This window comes from Siphateles boraxobius, unplaced genomic scaffold (genome assembly GCF_051911475.1).
Source record: "Siphateles boraxobius isolate OS27281-9 unplaced genomic scaffold, OSU_SipBor_1 289, whole genome shotgun sequence".
Classification (NCBI taxonomy): Eukaryota; Metazoa; Chordata; class Actinopteri; order Cypriniformes; family Leuciscidae; genus Siphateles; species Siphateles boraxobius.
The window spans coordinates 105,941-120,524 of record NW_027508907.1 but is presented as its reverse complement, the minus strand read 5'-3'; the positions used below and the strand labels follow the sequence as shown (position 1 = coordinate 120,524).

The following is a 14,584-nucleotide window of genomic DNA, read 5'->3' as shown; positions in this document are numbered from 1 at the left end:
TTTATTTTGTATTTACAGTGCGGCTTGGACCCGGCATACATCAAAAATAGACTAGGCGCCTATCTTTAGGCCGGCGACACACTGGCTGCGTGGCGTTTCTGTTGCGTGTCACTGCGTGGCGTTTTCTGTGTCTTTGCACACCTGAAACGTGTTCGGCGCTGTTGCTGCTTTTGACGTACAGGGAGGGCTATCTCGGGACATAGGCGCCGTTTATATATATATATATATATATATATATATATATATATATAGCCTACTGATACAGCAAAGACAACGTCGGCAGTATAGACGGCAAAATAGGCTACAGAATATTTTGTTCTGCATTGACAGGTACAATATTTGAAAATTCGTCTCACGCAGGCAGTGTGCAAGCTCTAACCTGTTAACATGGGAGCCGAAATAAAAACGGACACACCACACAGCTGAGACGCTCACGCCACGCAGCCAGTGTGTCCCCGGCCTTAGCAAAGCGGCGCGGAGAGACGCTTCTGAAACGCGGCGCATCTCGGGTGGTGTAAACACAAGCATTGACTAGAGTGGCCGCGATCCGCTCCGGTAGCCGTGCTAGTGTTACGTGTCCGCGAGTGCGCGTGATGTAAAAATCGTCATCGGAGGGTGTGCGCGGATGTCCGCGTGCCTCCCAATATTTTAGGAGTCAAAATCTTGTAATCTCACACAGTGACTATGTAACAGACAAAAAGAATTGTGTAATCTGACCCAGGTCATAGAGTTATGTTTATGCACTCTTCCATTTTTAGCAAATAAATAAAAAGTTTGTCTAATAACAATTTTTGTGATGGTTTGTATTTTTTGTGCACTTCATGGAGCATCAACGACTCTTTAAGTGATGAACTCCATTACTTGTGTTTGTTTTCAGGGATGATTTGTATTTGTGCTACAAAACTTTAACCTCTGTAGCACCAGTGCTATGTGCAAAACAAGTTAACGTACAGCCCTGACATTAGCTAATGCACTGAACTAACATGAACAGCTGGATTTTTATTAACTAACATTAACCAAGATTAATAAATAATGTAACAAATGTATTGCTCATTGTTAGTTCATGTTAGTTAATACATTAACCAATGTTAACTAATGAACCTTATTGTAATGCGTTACATTCATTTCTTACAGTGTAGCATTGTAGGTAAATCGCTAGTTTAGCTTACCTTGCTAACGCCTCTGTAAACCTGCACGACTCGAGGGTCCAGTTGAGGATCGGCTCGTCCTGAAACCTCAGACATCACAGTTCCCACTTCAGTCTGCTTCTCCGTGATCTTCTCCATGATGATGTCGGCTAGCGTGCGTCTGTCACACACACACACACACACATTTACATGTATGCATTTGGCAGGCGCTTTTATCCAAAGCGAATTACACTTCATTTCAAGGTACACATTTATATTCTTATCAGTTCATGCTTTCCCTGGGAATCGAACCCCTGACCTTGGTGTTGCCAGCGCCAACTCTCGTAATTGAGCTACAGGAAAGCTAATGTTAGCACACACACTGCGATAAACATGCGATTATTTGTTATGCGCAGCTCATCAGTGACGTACGGCTCAGTAAACGCGGCTCACTCTGAAAGCACTGTGAGTTTGAGTCGCTTATAACGTGCATTTGAAAAAGCAACACGCGTCAAACATCTTTCCAGACTTGAGAAGCAGGATTGGCGATAAGTGGCGATTAGAGGTGTAACGATTCCCTCACGTCACGATTCGAGACATATCACGATACTGATCTCACGATACTGATCTCACGATACTGATCTCACGATACTGATCTCACGATACTGAACTCACGATACTGAACTCACGATACTAAACTCACGATACTAAACTCACGATACTGATCTCACGATACTGAACTCACGATACTGAACTCACGATACTGAACTCACGATACTGAACTCACGATACTGAACTCACGATACTGAACTCACGATACTGAACTCACGATACTGAACTCACGATACTGATCTCACGATACTGAACTCACGATACTGAACTCACGATACTGAACTCACGATACTGATCTCACGATACTGATCTCACGATACTGATCTCACGATACTGATCTCACGATACTGATCTCACGATACTGATCTCACGATACTGATCTCACGATACTGAACTCACGATACTGAACTCACGATACTGAACTCACGATACTGAACTCACGATACTGAACTCACGATACTGAACTCACGATACTGATCTCACGATACTGATCTCACGATACTGAACTCACGATACTGAACTCACGATACTGATCTCACGATACTGAACTCACGATACTGAACTCACGATACTGAACTCACGATACTGAACTCACGATACTGAACTCACGATACTGATCTCACGATACTGAACTCACGATACTGAACTCACGATACTGAACTCACGATACTGATCTCACGATACTGAACTCACGATACTGATCTCACGATACTGATCTCACGATACTGATCTCACGATACTGATCTCACGATACTGATCTCACGATACTGATCTCACGATACTGATCTCACGATACTGAACTCACGATACTGAACTCACGATACTGAACTCACGATACTGAACTCACGATACTGAACTCACGATACTGAACTCACGATACTGAACTCACGATACTGATCTCACGATACTGAACTCACGATACTGAACTCACGATACTGATCTCACGATACTGAACTCACGATACTGAACTCACGATACTGAACTCACGATACTGATCTCACGATACTGATCTCACGATACTGAACTCACGATACTGAACTCACGATACTGAACTCACGATACTGATCTCACGATACTGATCTCACGATACCATATTATTGCGATACACCAAAACATGATAAAAAGGTAACAAAAAAAATGTACTGTTGATTAAAACACTAAATTTTATATTATATATTGGGTATAAATGAATATTCTTGGACTTGGTGCTGGAAACCCAATCCACTTTTGTGTCTTTAAACGCTTTTTTTTTGGGGTAAGCAGCTTATAAACACGCATTCCTGGGTTGTTTAGCTTGTTTTCTGTACACCTTGTCACATAGCAGCTTTTAGACACCGTTTTGTTTTTTATTATAATGACGAGGAGGCAGTTTCACACAATACAGAGTCAATGTAGACGGATATAGATGGATGGAGATGGCGGGATGGCGGGATTGCAAGCCCCCCCCCGCCACGGTGGGCGTGGCTTCAGATTCTGATGCGTGTCGCTCTGTCTCTATATACTACCAATCAGCCTCTGCACTGAAAAACTATGCATAAAATAATCACAGCATTTGCCAAATCAAGTGCGGTTTCATTTTGGTTAATCGTGCAGCCCTGACACACAAACACACACACACACACACCTCACCTGAGCGGCGGGTTCTTGTTCATGAACATCTCGATGGCTTTCTCGTCCTCAGGATCCACGTCAACCTCTCCAGCCGTCTCCACATGATGACCCAGAGCCGGCCACTCCTCGTCTGAGTCTCCATCGTCTGCACTCGCACCTGAAACACATGCGGTGTCACTGATCCTGCAGTTCATTGTGCGCATATATAGTTTATGGTTTAACACACACAACTCTTACTCATATAGACTGTATAACATATGTTTGTAGTGTGCGTGACGTCACTCGTAGTGTTTCTGAAGAGCGTTTTTAAAGGCCAAAGTGGGCGGAACCGGCCGTCGCCATCTTGGCCGCGCGTCACTCGCGGATAAACGAAAATGTGCAGCGAGACGGATTAGCTGAAGTGACGCTAACGCTAGCAGACAAACGGCTAGTAGTGATATCAGGGCAATGCACCTGTCACTCAAATGGCCACGCCCTTAATTATGCACAACTTTAAGGCTTAATATAATTAATACGGATGAGTTATAAAAAAATTCACCCCCTCATAGTCGTCATGAAGAGCAAAATTAGCTCTATAGACCAAAACCACTTTTTGCAACAGACTGTAAACACATGTTTTCTGCTTTAAAGTTGGGCATTTTAACATGGGGGTTTATGGGATTGAGTCTCTTCTGCAGCCGGCCTCTAGTGGCCAGTGGAGGAACTGCAGTTTAAGTCTCTTCAGTGTTGATTCAAGAGAGAGACAGGAAGTTGCGCTTGGTTAAAACCTCACTCCCCTGGACTCAAGAGCCATGCTAGACTTTAGTGTCCTTGTTAGCGCGCGCGCCTCCCACGCCGGCGACCCGGGATCGAATCCCACTCGGAGCGGGTTGAGAAGGACCAGTTACATTTGGTGCCGTGACCCGGATGGGAGTGAGGTTTAGGAGGTGAGTGTAACGGACCTAGGCCACACACCACACACACACGTGTGTAAACATCACTCCCCTGGAATCAAAAGGCGAGCTGCAGTCTTCGGCTGCTTCGAATCCCGCTCTGAGTGAGTCAAGGACTCGGTACGCTTTAAAGGGGACATAGCTATCATGAAAATCTGACTTTTTCCGTGTTGGCTGTAATTGAGCCCCAGGTGCTTCACAGAAAACATGAAAAGTGAAACCTAGTAACTTTTTTTTGATGAGCCTTTCTCTGCAAACATGTTATAAAATAAGCCGATCAGATTTTGTTCCCCTTCTGATGTATGAAAAGGATCTTATTATAATATTACCGGCCCTTAATCTGCACGTTTACACACACCAGCCGACATTCGGTTTCTCGAGCGACAACAGTGAGCAGTTCTAACGCAGCAGCAGAATGATCCAGCAAAGCCTGAAACTGTTCTGTCGTTGAGCACAGACGAGCACTGAACACTATTGACCAGAACATGTCACCGCTGTCTTATAAACACCCCAGGAACTGTGGACACTTGTGTAGAAGTTCAACATGATGATGAGATGATCAGTGTAACTCCACAACAACTACATAAACGTCTCCACTAACATTCAGAAACTCTTGCTGAGTCTCTCCGTAAGGCTGCACTCGCTACTGGTTATTCTGGGATTCTGGATGAGTGAGATTGGCCTGTTTTGTTATTGCTGGAGTTTCTGAAGCTCATTTGCATTTAAAGGGACACCCACAAAACGGCTGCGAATTTGAAAAGCTATAATAAATGATCTTGGGGAATTATGAGCTGAAATTTCACAGAGACACATTCTGGGAACACCATAGATTTATATTACATCTCGTGAAAAGGGGCATATGTCACCTTTAAAAGTAAATGTATGTTATAGAATGTTGTTGTTGTTGTTCGACTGATAAAGCACCAGTATGCCATGCCTGTATACAGTAAGTATGTGATGGTTGGGTTCACTCACCCAGCCGAGTAGCGGGTTGTCTCTTGGGTTCTGCTGCGAGTCCGAGCTCAGTCTGCAGCTCGTCCTGTTGTATTCGGGCCTGTTGCAGGATCTTTCTGGACAGCTTCTCGTCCACATACTCCTGCTCCTCCTCGAGGCTCCTGGTTCGGCTCTTCACTCGCCCGCTGGCCCGAACCGAGTCTCCCTGCAGGATCTGATCGGCCAGAGACACGCCGGAACCACCGATATTACTCCTCTTCACCTTCGGCATGATCAAATGTTAATATTATTATTATTATTATACCAGCCTCAACTCATGACACGCAGCTGCGCGCCGAACACACGTGTGTCTGACCTGAAGAAAATGGCGCTGTGTGTGTGTGTGTGTGTGTGGCTGATCTGAGATCAGATGAATGGAGCGAGCGCTCCTCTTTATTTTTATTTTTTTATTTTTTTAAATTTAAATTCAAGGGAAGGCAGTAAAGTAAAGTACAGTGAGATATAGTCTACTAAAAAAATATACATAAAACATTAAAGCAATAGAAACTAAACATACAATAAATGAATACAAATAAATATAAATAAATAACATGGGTGGAAAAATAATTAAAAATCGCCATCTTTAGGAAATCAGGAGGTAACATAATAAAAACCTTTTTTTAGCAGCAGTTTGTTAGCGGTTTTCTTGTTAGCTGATAAACAAAGATAATCATATAAGTTTAAATCAACACAAAAAAAGCATAAAATTGGGCTTAGAATCAGTGACTTACATTTATGGTGATGAAACTAGCCACATAGAGTTAGCGGTTTTAGCGAGCGCTAATCTAGTGCACTCTTGTTTTTTTTATTTTGTTTTTTTATTGATTTAAAAAAATTACAACTAGTCTGCAGAAACTATAGAAAAACCACTTGTTCTAAGGGAATCTTTCCAATCGACGGATCATTGCATCACAAAAGTAATTTTGTCATTTTACCCGTCATGCACCTCATCGTCCGCTTTACAGCATTAAATGCATTTTTTAGTAAATTGAGTAAACAGAAAAAAAGACAAATATATTAAGAAACAGTGACAAACTTAAAAGTTTTTAAAGAATGTGTAAATGTTTACAGAGAGAAAAACACGCAGCTTTCTTACCGTATTTTTCAAACCTAATATTGTGTTTAGGTTGAATTTCTCATCTTAAAATTAAAAACAAAGGCTTATTTCCTCCAAATTTACAGCTATGAATACAAAATTTAGCTAAAATTAGTAGCAGAATAATTAAATCATATTCCTATGATAAGATTTTTCATAAGAGAACACATTTTTAAAGCACGGTTGAAAGCTGGGCATGACATGAGCCTTAATTATATCCATACTTGGTGTTTCAAAAAAACATAATAGAATTCTTTCTGTCAAAATATTTACTATTTTAGTATATTTTTCTTTGATGTCTATCGGCTACCTGATCTTCATCCTTGCTCCTCTTTTTATTTTTATTTTTGATTATTATCTTTTTATTCATCCTTCTTAAATAAAAACTCTGTGTTAGTCTCAATGGAAGTGTCTTATTTTGTTGATTGTTCCTTGTCGTGTTATCTACATCCTGCAATACAACATTTTTTTTTAAAAGAAAAGAGCCTTAATATAAGGCTTGTTCGACTTGAACCGGCGCTGCGCAGACCGATCGGTTGATGACATCAAAGTACCGCGAGAGCGATTAGAGAGCAGACGGCTCCTTATGCTTTTGAATCGCTCTCGCGGTACTTTGATGTCATCAACCGATCGGTCTGTGCAGCGCCGGTTCAAGTCGAACAAGCCTATTAATCTCGTTCACTCATAACAGCTGACCTCAGACCAGCGCTGATTTACACTATTTACTTCCGGTCACGTGATCTGTGCTGCTCTCAATCGACGTTTCGGGGTGTTTGCTATCATTTTAATTGAAATGTATAGATAATCACGAATATTTATGTATTGTATGTATATGTATGTATATTCTACTGATTTTGTGTTATTCGCGAAAGCCGGATTGACCCGGAAGTAAATACGGGCTCGCGGAATTTTACGGCAAAGAAATGGGTGTAACGTGGTGAGAAACACTTTTGTTTTCATATAATTGTTTAATACTTTTTGTTTTAATGTGTCGTTTTGAGTCCTCTGGTGCTTATAAAACGGTCATAATATGATGTGTTGTGCTGAATCCACCGAGAGGCTTTAGAAAGAAACAAAGCTCTTCAATATGTTTTGTTTATTGAATTGAACTATTTTTGAATGCCTTTATTGTCACTGCACTCCTGTACAACGAAATTCTTACTTCATATTATTTTAATATTAATACTAATATTTCATGTATTTTACATAAATATTATATATATAAGAAAGAATGCTAGGCGAATCAGTGGAGTTTACCGGTCCTAATTTAATATGGATTTGTAGTCCTCTCTTTTATAAATATATATATATACCTTCCGTTTGTTTTGTATGAAAACAACTTGAAATTAGTTTATTACACAAACTTATAGACCCAGAAAGCAATAGTGTCGCCCAGATCCAACCCACATCGAATCCACACGTACCACACGTGGCCCGGATCTGGGCCGACACTATGTTGCTGTCTGGGTTTTAACTAATTCAAATTAAAAAATTTTTTTATATATAATAATATTATTATATTGGCACATTACAAAAATAACTTAAAGCACAGTCCTGCAACTTGACCGTTTCATTACAAGTTTGAATTATTTGTATTTTGTAATTTGGTAAGTAATATGAATGTATATTGCGTATGTTGATATGAATGATGTGTGTGTCAGTGTGTGTCAGGTGCCCGTGTCCGAGGGCAAGAGCGTTCAGCAGACGGTCGATACTCTGCATAAGAAGCTGGAGCAACTGGGAGCCGTTAAACAGGGAAACTTCTGGGTCGACTGCGAAACGTACCACGCTACGGGAAACGCCACCGGTAACCGGCTCACACCGTTACCATGGAAACCACACTGCATATCACCATGGCGAATGTATATCACTGTCTCTCTCTCTCTCTCAGGTCAGTCGAGTAAGCTGTTGTACGTGATGCATAACTCGGAGACGCCGCTGAGCTGCATGGCTCTGTTCGAGGGTGGACCGGGTCTCAGCGCAGACGCTAACTTTGACGTCCTGATGGTGAAACTCAAGAGTCACTTCCAGAACGCCAAAGGCCATAAAGTGGAGAGTCGCGGATGCCGTTATCGCTACTGCGACTTCCTGGTGAAGATCGGCACCGTCGCCATGAGCTCCAGCGCTAGAGGCATTTCAGTCGAGGTTTGTTTACGCGTTCAGTGGCTCTCATTCACTAAGTGTGTGACGCACGAATTTGACACACGAACTCCCGCACTAACGTTTATTTAAAATTTACGGAAAAAATTTAGAAACAACTAAAAAAACACATAAAAAAATCACTTTCAATCACTAAGTGTGTGACGCACTAATTTGAAACACGAACTCCCGCACTAACGTTTATTTAAAATTTACGGAAAAAACGTAGAAACAACTGAAAAAACACAAAAATTACTTTCATTCACTAAGTGTGTGACGCACGAATTTGATACACAATCTCTCGTACTACCATTTTATTTTAAATTTACAGAAAAAACGTAGGAACAATTGTACACCAAAATCACATTCATTCACTAAGTGTGCGAACTCACGAGTTTGACACAAACTCTTATACTAACATTTATTTCAAATTCACACGAATTTGATACATGATCTCTCGTACTAACATTTTATTTTAAATTTACAGAAAAAACTTAGAAACAAATAAAAACAAACGCAAAATTCACTTTCATTCACTAAGTGTGTGATGCACGAATTTGTACGCAAAATGTGTACGCTTTTTTTACGATCAAATCATGATTCAGTAAATCTCGCACTAACGTATATTTCAAATTTACGAAAACTTATTACAAACAACTGAAAACAAACGCTAAAATCACTTTCATTCACTAAGTGTGCAGACACATGAATTTGACACGAATTCTCGTATTGACATTTATTTCAAATTTACGGAAAAAAACGTACAAACAATGAAAACAAACGCAAAAATCACTTTCATTCACTAAGTTTGCGGACGCACAAGTTTCACACAGGAACTATCGTACTAACGTTTATTTCAAATTTACGGAAAAAACACGTAGGAACAACTAAAGACAAATACGCCCCAAAAAAAGACATTGCTCGAAACAGCACATTTTTGGGGGGAAAATTGTACCATCTTTAAAAAATATTTTTTTAAACTAAATAAATTTAGCATAACGCAAAGTGATTCATAACAGTCACGCAATTACTCTGAGAACTACACCCACTGGAGGGGAACGTAATCAGCGACAGGATAGCTTAGCCTTCGTGTTAAAATTAAATTGAATACATGGATATTTAATCAAATACAGCGAGTAAGAGTAAGAAATGCCACCTTAAAGCACGAGCTGTGAAACTTTGGAGGAAACTTTGCGTGATGTGTACGAATTTACACCGAAATTCATGTGCGTACGTATATATGTGTTCTGAATTACCAGAATTAAAACCCGTCTTTTCTGATTAATCCGAAGCAGAAACGCATGCTAATGTCCAGTAATGTGTGTTGTGTGTGTGTGTGTGTGAAGGTGGAGTATTGTGCGTGTGTGATCCCTGGAGACTGCTGGAACCTCATGAAGGAGTTCATGCAGAGTTTCCTGGGCTCCAACACTCCCGAGCTGCCGACGGTGTTCACCAGTAAACCCGAGGGTCTGAGCGTGCCGGTGGACTGCATGGACACCATGAGCCAGTACCTGGAGCTCTTCAGCAGAGTCCGCAAACAGCAGGTGCTGCCCGGCAGCGGCGTACGATGAAAACCTGCGACAAAACCTGCCATAATCTTCAACTTGACGCCAAAACCTGCCATAATCTTCAACCTGACGCCGAAACCTGGGGTAATCTTCAACCCGACGCCGAAACCTACGATAATCTTCAACCTGACGCCAAAACCTGCGGTAATCTTCAACCCGACGCCGAAACCTGGGTAATCTTCAACCTGACGCCGAAACCTGGGGTAATCTTCAACCCGACGCCGAAACCTACGATAATCTTCAACCTGACGCCTAAACCTGCGGTAATCTTCAACCCGACGCCGAAACCTGGGTAATCTTCAACCTGACGCCGAAACCTGGGGTAATCTTCAACCCGACGCCGAAACCTACGATAATCTTCAACCTGACGCCAAAACCTGCGGTAATCTTCAACCCGACGCCGAAACCTGGGTAATCTTCAACCCAACGCCGAAACCTACGATAATCTTCAACCCGACGCCGAAACCTACGATATTCTTCAACCTGACGCCGAAACCTGCGGTAATCTTCAACCTGACGCCGAAACCTAAAATAATCTTCAACCCAACGCCGAAACCTAAGATAATCTTCAACCCGACGCCGAAACCTGCGGTAATCTTCAACCCGACGCCGAAACCTACGATAATCTTCAAACCGATGCCGAAACCTGCGGTAATCTTCAACCCGACGCCGAAACCTACGATAATCTTCAACCCGACGCCGAAACCTACGATAATCTTCAACCCCACGCCGAAACCTACGATAATCTTCAACCTGACGCCGAAACCTACGATAATCTTCAAACCGACGCCAAAACCTGCTGTAATCTTCAACCCGACGCCGAAACCTACGATAATCTTCAACCCGATGCCGAAACCTACGATAATCTTCAACCCGACGCCGAAACCTGCGGTAATCTTCGACCCGATGCCGAAACCTACGATAATCTTCAACCCAACGCTGAAACCTACGATAATCTTCAACCCAACGCTGAAACCTACGATAATCTTCAACCCGACGCCGAAACCTACGATAATCTTCAACCCAACGCTGAAACCTACGATAATCTTCAACCCGATGCCCAAACCTACGATAATCTTCAACCCAACGCTGAAACCTACGATAATCTTCAACCCGACGCTGAAACCTACGATAATCTTCAACCCGATGCCGAAACCTACGATAATCTTCAACCCAACGCTGAAACCTACGATAATCTTCAACCCGACGCCGAAACCTACGATAATCTTCAACCCGACGCCGAAACCTACGATAATCTTCAACCCAACGCTGAAACCTACGATAATCTTCAACCCGACGCCGAAACCTACGATAATCTTCAACCCGACGCTGAAACCTACGATAATCTTCAACCCAACGCTGAAACCTACGATAATCTTCAACCCGACGCCGAAACCTACGATAATCTTCAACCCAACGCTGAAACCTACGATAATCTTCAACCCAACGCTGAAACCTACGATAATCTTCAACCCGATGCCGAAACCTACGATAATCTTCAACCCGACGCCGAAACCTGCGGTAATCTTCGACCCGATGCCGAAACCTACGATAATCTTCAACCCAGCGCTGAAACCTACGATAATCTTCAACCCAACGCTGAAACCTACGATAATCTTCAACCCGACGCTGAAACCTACAATAATCTTCAACCCGACGCCGAAACCTACGATAATCTTCAACCCAATGCTGAAACCTACGATAATCTTCAACCCAACGCTGAAACCTACGATAATCTTCAACCCGACACTGAAACCTACGATTATCTTCAACCTGACACTGAAACCTACGATTATCTTCAACCCGACACTGAAACCTGCGATAATCTTCAACCCGACGCCGAAACCTGCGATTATCTTCAACCCAATGCTGAAACCTACGATTATCTTCAACCTGACACTGAAACCTACGATTATCTTCAACCCGACACTGAAACCTACGATTATCTTCAACCCGACGCCGAAACCTGCGATTATCTTCAACCCGACACTGAAACCTACGATTATCTTCAACCCGACGCCGAAACCTGCGATTATCTTCAACCCGACGCCGAAACCTACGATTATCTTCAACCCAACGCTGAAACCTACGATAATCTTCAACCCAACGCTGAAACCTACGATTATCTTCAACCTGACACTGAAACCTACGATTATCTTCAACCCAACGCTGAAACCTACGATAATCTTCAACCCGACGCCGAAACCTACGATTATCTTCAACCTGACACTGAAACCTACGATTATCTTCAACCCAACGCTGAAACCTACGATAATCTTCAACCCAACGCTGAAACCTACGATAATCTTCAACCCGACACTGAAACCTACGATTATCTTCAACCCGACGCCGAAACCTGCGATTATCTTCAACCCGACGCCGAAACCTGCGATTATCTTCAACCCGACACTGAAACCTACGATTATCTTCAACCTGACACTGAAACCTGCGATTATCTTCAACCCGACACTGAAACCTACGATTATCTTCAACCCAACGCTGAAACCTACGATTATCTTCAACCCAACGCTGAAACCTACGATAATCTTCAACCCAACGCTGAAACCTACGATAATCTTCAACCCGACACTGAAACCTACGATTATCTTCAACCCGACGCCGAAACCTGCGATTATCTTCAACCCGATGCCGAAACCTACGATAATCTTCAACCCAACGCTGAAACCTACGATAATCTTCAACCCGACGCTGAAACCTGCGATAATCTTCAACCCGATGCCGAAACCTACGATAATCTTCAACCCAACGCTGAAACCTACGATAATCTTCAACCCGACGCTGAAACCTGCGATAATCTTCAACCCGACACTGAAACCTACGATTATCTTCAACCTGACACTGAAACCTGCGATAATCTTCAACCCGACGCAAGACAACGAGTGTCTGAATCTCTGGCTTTGAGAGATACAGACAGTCCTGAAAGAACTTGATGATAAAATTTCTCATTTTGTTTGTATATTATTTCCTATATGTACATTGGAATTTGTGAAATAAACTGTTTACTTTTGAATTGCAATCATTTTTTTTTTAAATCAGTGTTGAGGTAGAATCGCAAACTTTTGTTTTGAATCAGTACTATATCCAAAATAAGTTTGTGTTTGTAATATAATATATGTGTGTGCACTGTGTATAATTATTTTGTATATATGAATACACACACTTGCATGTATATAAATATATTTTGCATATATATTTATAAATAATTTATATTAAATATAAATATTTTAGATTAAATAAAATTTCTATTCAATATACATGCATATGTGTGTATTTATACATACAAAATAATTATACACAGTACAGACACATTATGTAATTAATCGTTGCCCAGCACTAATTAAAATCAGGGTTCTGGTAGAATCGCTACATTTTGTTTTGATTCAGTACTTCGGAGGGTGTATCAGAAGTCATGTGATTAGTTAATGACAAGTAATAAGTTGAAGATTTCCCTTTAAATTATTCCACTTTAATGAAAACGTTTGCCATTTGTCTCGTAAAAGCCATCATTAGGCATTTTGTAAAACAATTTGTTCAATTGATCAAGAGATTCAATTGCTGAAAGGTGTTTAACACCTTGTACAAACTCGCCAAAACGAATAAAAATATATAGATTTGGTCAGATTTAGTTTAAAATAATGATTTTGCTTGAAGAATGTCAGCTTTGATGTTTGAACAGGAATACCACATTTGCATAGCAAATGCAGAACAGATGAAGGCACAGATAATTGGCTAGTAAATTCAAATTTATTTGAATATGCATGAGCAAAGCACACTGTGGATAAATTCCAATTCACATGCAATCAGCCTTAAATGAAATACGAGCTTAAAAATAGCATGATTCAACACTTGACAGGACATGTATGAAGTTTAAGTAGGCTACATAGTATTTCATTTATAACAGTAACACTTTATTTGAGTGTCCTTGTAACATATGTGTTACATGCACTTACCTTCTTAATAACAGTAAATTATGCATAATTACATGCAACAAATCCTAATCCTACCATAACCCTATAGAAAATACATGTACTTGCTTAATATTACTCAGTACTTAAATATATAATTACACTGTAACAATGACACCTTAACATAAAGTGTAACTGAGAATTCTTGTAAAAATAGTATTTATTACTAATCTCTACATAATATCGACAAGCCGACACTAATTCTGGGACTATACAGCTCAACAATGGTAATATACATTCACAACATGGGATATTACCATGAAATGTAAACTATGAATGACTGAATACCCCAAAACCAATTTCAATGAATTTTACAATCTCAGTTCAAACTCTAGGCTCGATCTGATTTAACTATAGTCGCAAAGCATGCTGGGTAGCCAGTAAAGCCTCATTGCAGAAACGTGTGTATGTTACTTTAAATGTAAAGTCCATGTTGCTTTTGTTTGCAATGTGTCATAATCATTTGCATATAATCAGTGTATTAATTTTATATGCACTTATTGCTTATAATCTTAATGCA

The 14,584-nt window shown here is 41.0% G+C and overlaps 2 protein-coding genes across 2 annotated transcripts; one reads left to right on the top strand and one right to left on the bottom strand.

Moving 5' to 3' along the window:
- Positions 1-352: 352 nt before the first annotated feature.
- LOC143753450 (bystin-like) lies at positions 353-5,662 on the bottom strand. The gene is made up of 4 exons (XM_077245764.1): positions 5,258-5,662; positions 3,369-3,507; positions 1,170-1,308; positions 353-379 (listed from the first exon to the last, which is right to left on the bottom strand). The coding sequence occupies exons 1-4, from the start codon at positions 5,505-5,507 to the stop codon at positions 353-355; spliced, it is 555 nt and encodes a 184-aa protein (XP_077101879.1). The 5' UTR covers positions 5,508-5,662.
- Positions 5,663-7,093: 1,431 nt separating this feature from the next.
- Positions 7,094-13,109, top strand: LOC143753449 (mediator of RNA polymerase II transcription subunit 20). The gene is made up of 4 exons (XM_077245763.1): positions 7,094-7,308; positions 8,033-8,178; positions 8,263-8,516; positions 9,857-13,109. The coding sequence occupies exons 1-4, from the start codon at positions 7,295-7,297 to the stop codon at positions 10,079-10,081; spliced, it is 639 nt and encodes a 212-aa protein (XP_077101878.1). The 5' UTR covers positions 7,094-7,294; the 3' UTR covers positions 10,082-13,109.
- Positions 13,110-14,584: the final 1,475 nt, after the last annotated feature.

Coding starts and splice junctions, on each gene's coding strand:
- LOC143753450 (XM_077245764.1), bottom strand. CDS start 5,507: ATGCCGAAGGTGAAGAGGAGTAATATCGGTGGTTCCGGCGTGTCTCTG. Junction 3,508..5,257: donor ACAACCCGCTACTCGGCTGG/GTGAGTGAACCC, acceptor CATGTGTTTCAG/GTGCGAGTGCAGACGATGGA. Junction 1,309..3,368: donor AACAAGAACCCGCCGCTCAG/GTGAGGTGTGTG, acceptor TGTGTGTGACAG/ACGCACGCTAGCCGACATCA.
- LOC143753449 (XM_077245763.1), top strand. Junction 8,179..8,262: donor CGCTACGGGAAACGCCACCG/GTAACCGGCTCA, acceptor TCTCTCTCTCAG/GTCAGTCGAGTAAGCTGTTG. Junction 8,517..9,856: donor CTAGAGGCATTTCAGTCGAG/GTTTGTTTACGC, acceptor GTGTGTGTGAAG/GTGGAGTATTGTGCGTGTGT.